Here is a 13,929-nt window from a genome sequence, read left to right as displayed (position 1 = left end):
AGAACAATGTGGAGGTCATGGAGAACAATGTGGAGGTCATGGAGAACAATGTGGAGGTCATGGAGAACAATGTGGGGAACAATGTGGAGGTCACGGAGAACAACGTGGGGAACAATGTGGAGGTCACGGAGAACAATGTGGGGAATATGGAGGTCATGGAGAACAATGTGGGGAACAACGTGGAGGTCATGGAGAACAATGTGGGGAACCATGTGGAGGTCACGGAGAACAATGTGGAGGTCACGAAGAACAATGTGGAGGTCACGGAGAACAATGTGGAGGTCACGGAGAACAATGTGGAGGTCACGGAGAACAATGTGGAGGTCACGGAAAACAATGTGGAGGTCACGGAAAACAATGTGGAGGTCACGGAAAACAATGTGGAGGTCACAGAGCACAATGTGGAGGTCACGGAGAACAATGTGGAGGTCACGGAGAACAATGTGGGGAACAATGTGGAGGTCATGGAGAACAATGTGGAGGTCATGGAGAACAATGTGGAGGTCATGGAGAACAATGTGGAGGTCATGGAGAACAATGTGGAGGTCATGGAGAACAATGTGGGGAACAATGTGGAGGTCACGGAGAACAATGTGGGGAACAATGTGGAGGTCATGGAGAACAATGTGGGGAATATGGAGGTCATGGAGAACAATGTGGGGAACAACGTGGAGGTCATGGAGAACAATGTGGGGAACAATGAATTTCAAAGTCCAGGCTGAGAATGGAGGGCTCAGGCCTTGTAGAGTTCTTTTTATAAGGAAATGTTTTGAGCATGAAATGTTGTTTCTGTCACCTTACATCTCAGGGTGTCGATGTTCTGAGCCCCAAACAGGAATTGTGAGGTTACTGAACTCCAAGATATGGAATGTACAGGTCAGGACAGGCTGAATATTAATAGATCTGGGTTATAGGCCGCACCTTCAGGTGACTGGACACTGGCAAGCCCTTGAGGTCACATTCCCCCGGGGTGCCTCCCCTATAACTCCATGCCACTCTATCTAGGAGAGTCTGGAGAGGGCGGTATGTGTCCTGTACTTCAAGACTTGGAATTTCCAGTCACGATTCCTCCACTCCCAATCATACTCCCATGCACCATGGGACATCCCCACGCAATGAACACAAGAGTGGGCAGCAACAAGGCAACAAAAGTGCTCCAACAGGCCCAACAACAAGAGGGGAAACCCCAGAGTCAGAGTGCTGCTCCAAGGAGCTCGAGGCTGAAAGCTGCAACCGCTAAGAATGGACATCCAATTGGTAAAACAGAAGACCAGGTGGGGGCCTCACAGAGTTGGGAGACGGCTTGGTGCCTAGAAGCCCAGGAAGCTCCGACAGATCTGGTGGTGTGTAACAGTAATGGTGGATCTGAAGTCCAGGGTGTCATGCGAGGACCCGAGGAAAGAATAACCGGGAATCTGCCCAATGGAGGCAGTAGCCTTTAGGTACTAATGGTTCTGACTACATCCAGGTAATGTACAGAGACTTCCCTTGAATGCTTAGCAGCAGGACGCATGGATGGCAGAACAATGTCCTCACTGAGGAGGAATACTTAACCCACCTGTGAAAGAAAGAATGGTCTGGGGCCGTGGTCTCCAAACTGCGGTGTTTTGCGTGCTTTTATCTGACCTTTGGGACACTATTTCATCCACTGATACCAACAATGACACCAAAGACGCGGCACAGTTCCTCCCACTGACACCAAAATGGGCATAATACTTCCTACCGACACCAACGATGGGGCACAATTCCCCCCAATGACACCAACAAGGGGGCACAATTCCCCCTATGACACCAACGATGGGGCACAATTCCACCCAATGACACCAACGATGGGGCACAATTCCCCCCATGACACCAACAATGGGGCACAATTCCACCCAATGACACCAACGATGGGGCACAATTCCACCCCCAATGATGGGGCACAATTCCCACTTATGACACCAATGATGGGGCACAATTGCCCCCAATGACACCAATGATGGGGCACAATTCCCCCCAATGACACCAACGATGGGGCACAATTCCCCCCAATGACACCAACGATGAGGCACAATTCCCCCCAATGACACCAACGATGGGGCGCAATTCCCCCTATGACACCAACGATGGGGCACAATTCCACCCCCAATGATGGGGCACAATTCCCACCTATGACACCAACGATGGGGCACAATTCCCCCCAATGACACCAACAATGGGGCACAATTCCCCCCAATGACACCAACGATGGGGCACAATTCCCCCCAATGACACCAACGATGGGGCACAATTCCCCCCAATGACACCAACGATGGGGCACAATTCCCCCCAATGACACCAACGATGGGGCACAATTCCCCCCAATGACACCAACGATGAGGCACAATTCCCCCCAATGACACCAACAATGGGGCACAATTCCTCCCAATGGCAACGATGGGGCACAATTCCTCCCAATGACACCAACGAGGGGGCACAATTCCCCCCCCCAATGATGGGGCACAATTCCTCCCACTGACACCAATGATGGGGCACAATTCCTCCCACTGACACCAATGATGGGGCACAATTCCTCCCACTGACATCAATAATGGGCACAGTTCCTCCCACTGACACCAACGATGGGGCCTTCTTTTGTTCCCCACTGAAGTCGAGACCTTTTCTACTCCCAATGGCCGGCAACCCTAAAGTCTGAAGGACAGTAAAGTGGCCCTTTGTTTAGAAGGTTTGAACCCCCTGGTATATGGGGTAAGACAACCTTGTTATTGTAGAGGAAGGGCTCTTTACAGGAAAGGGTCGCCAGGTCAGAGACATGATGGCCACAGGAAAGGCTATTTTGCTGGCAAGAATTTCTAAGGGAAATCCCTGATGATTCAAAGGACGGTCTCTGCAAGGTAGAGAGGACCAAATGAAGGTCCCAGGGAAGTGCAGGGTGCTGCAAAGGGGTGACCAATGCGAGAAACACCTTGAAAAAAGGTTTTTATTAAGGGATGCCAAAGTCCTTTGGAAATGATGGAGAAGGTCAAAGCCCCCCTGAAGGGCGCTATGAGGTGATTCTGGTTGAGGGCTTCACAGGAAGGCCAGGACGTGAGGCACAGAGTAATCTCTGAATTTACTGCACCAGCCAATGGAAGATTTACAGGTCTGAAGAGAAAGCTTCCTGGCTGTGGCTTTTCTTTCAGCAAGTTCCGAATCACGAACTCAGAAACCCCTCTATCCTGAAAGACCTGGAATTCAACAGTCATGCTACCAAAACCAGGGACTGAAGGATGGAACAGAGGTGGAAGGTTGGAGAGCAGAGTTCTTGATGACCCAAAGGCCTGGAGCAGCTGATTCGGAGATGTTCTGAGAGCTGTACGGGAGGTGAATCCTTCAGGAAAAGGCTGCGTGGATAGCCTGGCCCCTGGAAGTCCTGAGAAGGGTGAGGAAAGGTGGTAAGATTTTGGTGAACACCCTGGAAGCAGAAGACAGGCCAGAAGGCAACGCGACAGACTGGAGGTGGTTGTCTACCAGTGGAAGGCACAGAAGTGATGAAGTGGGCAAAGGGGAACATGCAGAGAAGAGTCCTGGTTGTCCATGGACATGACATTGTGTTTTCCATACAACATATGAATGTGAAGGATTTGTTGAGGGACAGGACTGGTACCTCTGGTACTGTGAACAGGTTGGACTACAATCCGTTGAACCTTTCTTGTGGAGGTTCCGGTATAGGAACTCCCCGAAACAAGGAGGTAGTTCAGAACCTTCAGTTCAGTAGAATTATGAACCCTATATTGTACCTTTTTGAAACCACTGACTGAACTCTCAGGTCTGGGACCCAGAGAGATACTCCCACCTTTAGGGGTGAGGCACCCCTTCTATGTGCAACAGTACTGGGACCCCGGGTATCAGGGTGTGATTTTGCTGGAACCCCCAATGTCAGTGTGACACTAAATTAGGATCCCTATAGGTTAGAGCACCCCTATCCTATACCTGTGCCCCTCCCCTGAACCCGTGTCTTCAGATTTCATATATCAGGGGGCTTCATACTGTTGGTGTCCGCACTCTGGGAACCAATCAAAAGAACCCAAACTTCTAGTTCCAAATAGAAGGCAACTGAAAGGTCCGCCCATCACTCTTCTTTGACTTCACAGTAACAGCTGAACAATCTACTTAACCCCTTCATGATGACAATACGAAAAGGGGGGGGAGGGGCCCAGCACACAGACCTGGCCTTCACCGAGAGGACCCGGGTTTTGGGTTGGGCCCCAGGACTCCCGCTTCCTGGTCTCTGTGACGGCCCCTATCAGTGATCAGACACTGTGCAGCCCACCCCCCGTCTCTTCTGAACGGAAATATACATCATATACATACAGAGGATCCAACACAGAAGACATTTATACTTCTCTCCTTGCAGGACAAACAAAAGCTGGAGCCGTGTGATCTAAGTCAGTGTCGGGGCCACAGGTCGGGGTGAAAGGTCAGTGCCAGGGTTAGTGTCGGGGTCACAGGTTGGGGTGAAAGGTCAGTGCCAGGGTTAGTGTCGGGGCCACAGGTCAGGGTGAAAGGTCAGTGCCAGGGTTAGTGTCGGGGTGAAAGGTCAGTGCCAGGGTTAGTGTCGGGGTGAAAGGTCAGTGCCAGGGTGAAAGGTCAGTGCCAGGGTTAGTGTTGGGGTGAAAGGTCAGTGTCAGTAAATTTTATGTAGGATATTTTAGCCCTCATGCACACTTGATGGTTTGGCAGCGGCTGTTTTGGGTGTTTGATGGTTTTTTCTACAGTCATTAAACCCCCCCCCCCCCTGGCATGTTCTCCTCGGTGTCCATTCACACACAGACTGGAATCAACGATTTGTTTGGCTGGAAAAGAAAAAACAGAACTAGCGGGCTTCTAGAGGAGTTTTTCAGCTGTAAAAATGCTCTAACACTGAAAAATGCGGCAAAAGGCGGTCAAATGCTGCAAACTGGTGCTTTTGGATGTTTTTTGACTTGAAAAAAATTTTTGGGGTAAAAAAAAATTGCTAAAAAAAGGAAACGTGGCAAAATGCTGCTAAACGCTGATCCAAAAATGCTCCACTCTCCCCACTTCCGCTCTCTCTGCTTCTCCTCTCCCCACTTCCGCTCTCCCCCACTTCCGCTCTCTCTGCTTCTCCTCTCCCCACTTCCGCTCTCCCCCACTTCCGCTCTCTCTGCTTCTCCTCTCCCCACTTCCGCTCTCTCTGCTTCTCCTCTCCCCACTTCCGCTCTCTCTGCTTCTCCTCTCCCCACTTCCGCTCTCCCCCACTTCCGCTCTCTCTGCTTCTCCTCTCCCCACTTCCGCTCTCTCTGCTTCTCCTCTCCCCGCTTCCGCTCTCTCTGCTTCTCCTCTCCCCACTTCCGCTCTCCCCACTTCCGCTCTCCCTGCTTCCGCTCTCCCCGCTTCTGCTCTCCCCACTTCCGCTCTCCCCACTTCCGCTCTCCCCACTTCCGCTCTCCCCACTTCCGCTCTCTCTGCTTCTCCTCTCCCCACTTCCACTCTCCCCCACTTCCGCTCTCTCTGCTTCTCCTCTCCCCACTTCCACTCTCCCCCACTTCCGCTCTCTCTGCTTCTCCTCTCCCCATTTCCGCTCTCCCCGCTTCCCCTCTCCCCGCTTCTCCTCTCCCCGCTTCCCCTCTCCCCGCTTCCCCTCTCCCCACTTCCCCTCTCCCCACTTCCGCTCTCTCTGTTTCTCCTCTCCCCACTTCTGCTCTCCCCCGCTTCCGCTCTCTCTGTTTCTCCTCTCCCCACTTCTGCTCTCCCCACTTCCGCTCTCCCCCGCTTCCGCTCTCTCTGCTTCTCCTCTCCCCACTTCCGCTCTCTCTGCTTCTCCTCTCCCCACTTCCGCTCTCCCCACTTCCCCTCTCTCTGTTTCTCCTCTCCCCACTTCCCCTCTCTCTGTTTCTCCTCTCCCCACTTCCGCTCTCCCCACTTCCGCTCTCCCCACTTCCGCTCTCTCTGTTTCTCCTCTCCCCACTTCTGCTCTCCCCACTTCCGCTCTCCCCCGCTTCCGCTCTCTCTGCTTCTCCTCTCCCCACTTCCGCTCTCTCTGCTTCTGCTCTCCCCACTTCCGCTCTCCCCCGCTTCCGCTCTCTCTGCTTCTCCTCTCCCCACTTCCCCTCTCTCTGTTTCTCCTCTCCCCACTTCCGCTCTCCCCACTTCCGCTCTCTCTGCTTCTCTCAAAATGTCTGAAATAGTTAATTATTTACTCATTTTCCGTGCATTCTGGGCATTCTGGAAGGTCTCCTGAGGTTATCGTTTAAAAACGCTTCTAAACGCACACAAACGCACATAAAACGCACACAAACGCGGTCTGTAAACGCAGCTAAACTGACGTTTTCTAACCTACATTTTCCAGCAGTCAGCCTCCATCGTTCAGAAGAGGTTTCCAAGCGCCCCGCGTACATGGAGCCGTTATGGAGATGGAATGCAGACATCGCCATCAGAGACAACAGAATGCTGGAGACGTCATGAAATATCTGACCAGCAGACAAGGAGACCCCAACAGAGCGCAAAACCCAGCGGGGAAAATACAGCAAAAGTCCAAACCGCACGTGCGAGAAATAGAGACATTACATCATTACACACAGTATATATATATACAGTCATGGCCGAAATTGTTGGCACCCTTGATATTTCTCCAGGAAATCATGTATTTCTCACGAAACGTATTGCATTAACACATGTTTTGCTATACACATGTTTATTCCCTTTGTGTGTATTGGGACAAAACAAAAAAAGGGAGGAAAGAAAGCAAATTCGACATAATGTCACACAAACCTCCAAAAATGGGCTGGACAAAAGTATTGGCACCCTTTCACAACTGCGGATAAATAAGAATGTTACAAGCATGTGATGCTCCTGTAAACTCACCTGGGGCAAGTAACAGGTGTGGGCAATATAGAAATCACACCTGAAAGCAGATAAAAAGGAGAGACGTTCACTTAACCTTTGCATTGTGTGTCTGTCTGTGCCACACTAAGCATGGACAACAGAAAGAGGAGACGAGAACTGTCTGAGGACCTGAGAACCAAAATTGTGGCAAAATATCAACAATCTCAAGGTTACAAGTCCATCTCCAGAGAACTAGATTTGCCTTTGTCCACAGTGCGCAACATTATCAAGAAGTTTGCAACCCATGGCACTGTAGCTAATCTCCCTGGTCGTGGACGGATGAGGAAAATTGATGAAAGATTGCAACGCAGAATAGTCCGGATGGTGGATAAGCAGCCCCAAACATGTTCCAAAGACATTCAAGCTGTCCTGCAGGCTCAGGGAGCATCAGTGTCAGCGCGAACTATCCGTCGACATTTAAATGAAATGAAACGCTATGGCAGGAGACCCAGGAGGACCCCACTGCTGACACAGAGACATAAAAAAGCAAGACTACAGTTTGCCAAAATGTACTTGAGTAAGCCAAAAGCCTTCTGGGAAAACGTCTTGTGGACAGATGAGACCAAGATAGAGCTTTTCGGTAAAGCACATCATTCTACTGTTTACCGAAAACGGAATGAGGCCTACAAAGAACAAAACACAGTACCTACGGTAAAATATGGTGGAGGTTCAATGATGTTTTGGGGTTGTTTTGCTGCCTCTGGCACTGGGTGCCTTGACTGTGTGCAAGGCATCATGAAATCTGAGGATTACCAAAGGATTTTGGGTCGCACTGTAGGGCCCAGTGTCAGAAAGCTGGGTTTGCGTCCAAGATCCTGGGTCTTCCAGCAGGACAATGACCCCAAACATACGTCAAAAAGCACTCAGAAATGGATGGCAAAGAAGCGCTGGAGAGTTCTGAAGTGGCCAGCAATGAGCCCAGATCTAAATCCCATTGAACACCTGTGGAGAGATCTTAAAATTGCTGTTGGGAAAAGGTGTCCTTCCAATAAGAGAGACCTGGAGCTGTTTGCAAAGGAAGAGTGGTCCAAAATTCCGGGTGAGAGGTGTCAGAAGCTTATTGATGGTTATAGGAAGCGACTGATTTCAGTTATGTTTTCCAAAGGGTGTGCAACCAAATATTAAGTTAAGGGTGCCAATACTTTTGTCCAGCCCATTTTTGGGGTTTTGTGTGACATTATGTCATATTTGCTTTTCTGCCTCTGTTTTATATTTGTTCCAATACATACAAAGGGAATAAACATGTGTATAGCAAAACATGTGTTAATGCAATACCTTTTTTGTGTGAAATACTTGATTTTCAGGAAAAATATCAAGGGTGCCAACAATTTCGGCCATGACTGTATATATGACACTGTACAGATGTACCCCACATACAGAACTCCCCCCCAACAAAGAGAATCAGCACACCAGCCCCATATGACGTCATCACACAAAAAGAGAGAGCATGCCACCAGAGGGGCGGGGTAACCTCACAGACTCATCCAATGACAAAGGTGTGGGTGTGACCGGAGGGACACCAAGCAGAGAGTAGTGGTTGCATAGCACATACTACCAGAGCAGGTGACAAGCACCCAGGCCGTGTAGCTCACGTGTAAAGCCACATATTAATCCCATGTTCACAGATATCACTCTTTTTCCCTGTCATGTGATTAATAAATCTGTGGTTTTACACGTGAGCTACAACGCCTGGGTGCTTATCACCTGCACTACACGACTACTACTTCCCATATGACGTCATCCATTGGAGAACTCAGAGTGTGCGGGATGACGTCAGCACTGCGGCTTCCACATATATTCCCAAAAGTGTGCAAACAAATCCCTCTGCCTGGAATCTGAATTGTTAGAGGGCCAGTTGGGTCGTTCTGCAGGCTGGCTGCTACAGGAGCTGGGAAATCTGTCTGCGACGTGCGTCACCCTTCCACATGCACCATGCTGCACAGGCCAGCTGTAGGTTGGGGTGTTGTAGAGTCCTGGATGGCCCCAACCTGGATCAGTGACCCCCATACATAGTGCGGGGGTTGTCATTCACCAGATACAATGTCCACATTACATATTTCAAGATATCATAGTTATAACCCCCCCCCCCAACGAACTGCAATCCCCGCCTGCACAACAACGACACAACCATGCAACAAAACCAAATCTGACAGACAAACCCACACAGACTGCAGAGATGGGGTGTCGGGGTGTCGGGGTGTCAGGGTGTCGGGGTGAATATATTGAGGTAGAAGACAAGGATTGGAGGCACACACTCCATAGGGGAGGGGAAGCTGGGGGGAGGGGGAAGCTGGGGGGAGGGGGGAGGGGGGAGGGGGAGGGGGAGGGGGAGGGGGGAGGGGGAGGGGGAGGGGGAGGGGGAGGGGGAGGGGGGAGGGGAAGTTGGGGAAGTTGGGGGGGTATGATTTTACTCTGTGGGTTTCGTCTGTCTTTGTCATTTATAATAAAGTTGCTTTTCATGTCATCTCTGTGGTGGGACATTGGGGGGGGGGGGGATTGCTCCTCCTACCTTCCCTCAGGCGGTCCACGATGAAGGTGAAGCCGGTGGTCCTGGGGTGGAGGACGTATTCATACTTCTCTAGGGAGCTCTTCTCCGCAAACTCGTGACTCCGGGACTTGGTGTTCTCTGGAGGGGAGAGAAGGACAAATGAGTGCTTCACCGCTCTTCTCCCAGGAAACAAGTCCGGCTATGATGGCCCCCCCATAACACAGACCCCCCCCATAACACTGACCCCCCCCAAATAACACTGACCCCCCCCCACAACACTGACCCCCCCCACAACACTGACCCCCCCACAACACTGACCCCCCCCATAACACTGACCCCCCCCATAACACTGACCCCCCACAACACTGACCCCCCCCATAACACAGACCCCCCCCCACAACACAGACCCCCCCCACAACACTCACCCCCCCACAACACTCACCCCCCCCACAACACAGACCCCCCCCCACAACACAGACCCCCCCCCACAACACTGACCCCCCCCACAACACAGACCCCCCCCCATAACACAGACCCCCCCCCCATAACACTGACCCCCCCCATAACACAGACCCCCCCCCATAACACAGACCCCCCCCACAACACAGACCCCCCCATAACACAGACCCCCCCCCCATAACACAGACCCCCCCCCCATAACACAGACCCCCCCACAACACAGACCCCCCCCCATAACACAGACCCCCCCATAACACAGACCCCCCCCATAACACAGACCCCCCCCACAACACTGACCCCCCCCACAACACTGACCCCCCCCATAACACTGACCCCCCCACAACACTGACCCCCCACAACACTGACCCCCCCACAACACTGACCCCCCCCACAACACAGACCCCCCCCACAACACTGACCCCCCCCACAACACTGACCCCCCCCACAACACAGACCCCCCCATAACACTGACCCCCCCACAACACTGACCCCCCCCACAACACTGACCCCCCCACAACACTGACCCCCCCCATAACACTGACCCCCCCACAACACTGACCCCCCCCATAACACAGACCCCCCCCCATAACACAGACCCCCCCCACAACACAGACCCCCCCCATAACACTCACCCCCCCACACACTGACCCCCCCCACAACACAGACCCCCCCCCACAACACAGACCCCCCCCACAACACTGACCCCCCCCATAACACTGACCCCCCCCATAACACTGACCCCCCCCATAACACAGACCCCCCCCCATAACACAGACCCCCCCCCCATAACACTGACCCCCCCCATAACACAGACCCCCCCCCACAACACAGACCCCCCCCCACAACACAGACCCCCCCCATAACACAGACCCCCCCCCATAACACAGACCCCCCCCCCATAACACAGACCCCCCCACAACACAGACCCCCCCCCATAACACAGACCCCCCATAACACAGACCCCCCACAACACTGACCCCCCCCACAACACTGACCCCCCCCCCATAACACTGACCCCCCCCATAACACTGACCCCCCCCATAACACAGACCCCCCCCCCCAACACAGACCCCCCCCCCACAACACAGACCCCCCCCCACAACACTGACCCCCCCCACAACACTGACCCCCCCCCCACAACACTGACCCCCCCATAACACAGACCCCCCCCCCACAACACTGACCCCCCCCATAACACAGACCCCCCCCATAACACAGACCCCCCCCCATAACACAGACCCCCCCCCCCCCGTAACAAATGAGTGCTTCACCGCTCTTCTCTTAGGAAACAAGTCCGGCTATGATGGCCCCCCCCATAACACTGACCCCCCCCACAACACAGACCCCCCCACAACACTGACCCCCCCCACAACACTGATCCCCCCCCGTAACACAGACCCCCCCAATACACAGACCCCCCCCAATACACAGACCCCCCCCAATACACAGACCCCCCCCCACAACACTGACCCCCCCATAACACTGACCCCCCAATACACAGACCCCCCCAATACACAGACCCCCCCACAACACTGACCCCCCCCGTAACACAGACCCCCCCCAATACACAGACCCCCCCCCACAACACTGACCCCCCCCATAACACAGACCCCCCCCCATAACACAGACCCCCCCCATAACACAGACCCCCCCCCATAACACAGACCCCCCCCCACAACACAGACCCCCCCCCACAACACAGACCCCCCCCATAACACAGACCCCCCCCCCATAACACAGACCCCCCCACAACACTGACCCCCCCCACAACACAGACCCCCCCCCATAACACAGACCCCCCATAACACAGACCCCCCCCCACAACACTGACCCCCCCCACAACACTGACCCCCCCCCCATAACACTGACCCCCCCCCATAACACAGACCCCCCCCAACACAGACCCCCCCCCACACACAGACCCCCCCCCACAACACTGACCCCCCCCCACAACACTGACCCCCCCACAACACTGACCCCCCCATAACACAGACCCCCCCCACAACACTGACCCCCCCCCACAACACTGACCCCCCCATAACACAGACCCCCCCCCATAACACAGACCCTCCCCCACAACACTGACCCCCCCCCACAACACTGACCCCCCCATAACACTGACCCCCCCCACAACACAGACCCCCCCACAACACTGACCCCCCCACAACACTGACCCCCCCCACAACACTGACCCCCCCCCCGTAACACAGACCCCCCCCAATACACAGACCCCCCCCCAATACACAGACCCCCCCCAATACACAGACCCCCCCCCACAACACTGACCCCCCCATAACACTGACCCCCCCCGTAACACAGACCCCCCCACAACACTGACCCCCCCATAACACTGACCCCCCCCGTAACACAGACCCCCCCCAATACACAGACCCCCCCCACAACACTGACCCCCCCCATAACACAGACCGCCCCCCATAACACAGACCCCCCCCATAACACAGACCCCCCCCATACACAGACCCCCCCAATACACAGACCCCCCCCGTAACACAGACCCCCCCAATACACAGACCCCCCATAACAGTGACCCCCCCATAACACTGACCCCCCTCCCCCCCATAACACTGACCCCCCCCCACAACACTGACACCCCCCCGTAACACAGACCCCCCCCACAACACAGACCCCCCCCCCACAACACTGACACCCCCCCGTAACACAGACCCACCCACAACACTGACACCCCCCCGTAACAGACCCCCCCCATAACACAGACCCCCCCCCCCACAACACAGACCCCCCCCGTAACACAGACCCCCTCTCCCCCCATAACACAGACCCCCCCCATAACACAGACCCCCCCCATAACACAGACCCCCCCCATAACACAGACCCTCCCCCATACCACAGACCCCCCCCATACCACAGACCCCCCCCATACCACAGACCCCCCCATAACACTGACCCCCTCCCCCCATAACACTGACCCCTCCCCCCATAACACTGACCCCCTTCCCCCCATAACACTGACCCCCTTCCTCCATAACACTGACCCCCTCCCCCCATAACACTGACCCCTCCCCCCATAACACTGACCCCCTCCCCCCATAACACTGACCCCTCCCCCCATAACACTGACCCCCTCCCCCCATAACACTGACCCCCTACCCCCCCATAACACTGACCCCCTCCCCCCATAACACTAACCCCCTCCCCCCCATAACACTGACCCCCTCCCCCCATAACACTGACCCCCTCCCCCCATAACACTGACCCCCTTCCCCCCATAACACTGACCCCCTCCCCCCATAACACTAACCCCCTCCCCCCCATAACACTGACCCCCTCCCCCCATAACACTGACCCCTCCCCCCATAACACTAACCCCCTCCCCCCCATAACACTGACCCCCTCCCCCCATAACACTGACCCCCTTCCCCCATAACACTGACCCCCTTCCCCCCATAACACTGACCCCCTCCCCCCATAACACTGACCCCCTCCCCCCATAACACTGACCCCTCCCCCCATAACACTGACCCCCTACCCCCCATAACACTGACCCCTCCCCCCATAACACTGACCCCCTCCCCCCATAACACTGACCCCCTACCCCCCATAACACTGACCCCCTCCCCCACAACACTGACCCCCTCCCCCACAACACTGACCCCCTCCCCCACAACACTGACCCCTCCCCCATAACACTGACCCCCCCCCACAACACTGACACCCCCCCGTAACACAGACCCCCCCCACAACACAGACCCCCCCCCACAACACTGACACCCCCCCGTAACACAGACCCACCCACAACACTGACACCCCCCCGTAACAGACCCCCCCCCATAACACAGACCCCCCCCACAACACAGACCCCCCCCGTAACACAGACCCCCTCTCCCCCCATAACACAGACCCCCCCCATAACACAGACCCCCCCCATAACACAGACCCCCCCCATAACACAGACCCTCCCCCATAACACTGACCCCTCCCCCCCATAACACTGACCCCCTCCCCCCCATAACACTGACCCCCTTCCCCCATAACACTGACCCCCTACCCCCCCATAACACTGACCCCCCTTCCCCCATAACACTGACCCCCTCCCCCCATAACACTGACCCCCTCCCCCCATAACACTGACCCCC

At 54.8% G+C, this 13,929-nt stretch overlaps 1 protein-coding gene across 1 annotated transcript in view; it reads right to left on the bottom strand.

The window, feature by feature from the left end:
• The window catches only part of LOC149428281 (lysocardiolipin acyltransferase 1-like), a gene marked incomplete at its 5' end in the record, with an annotated part of 78,950 nt that extends 69,419 nt beyond the window's left edge, over positions 1-9,531 (bottom strand). Inside the window, one exon of the mRNA XM_089667548.1 lies at positions 9,377-9,531. Within this exon, the coding sequence (XP_089523674.1) occupies positions 9,377-9,531 (155 nt within the window). The remainder of the gene's footprint in view (positions 1-9,376) is intronic.
• Positions 9,532-13,929: the final 4,398 nt, after the last annotated feature.

Source organism: Staurois parvus, unplaced genomic scaffold (genome assembly GCF_062004578.1).
Source record: "Staurois parvus isolate SC_StPar_1 unplaced genomic scaffold, SC_StPar_1.0 ptg003360l, whole genome shotgun sequence".
NCBI lineage: Eukaryota > Metazoa > Chordata > Amphibia > Anura > Ranidae > Staurois > Staurois parvus.
The sequence above is the reverse complement of the archived record's forward strand: the minus strand, read 5'-3'. Positions and strand labels throughout refer to the sequence as shown.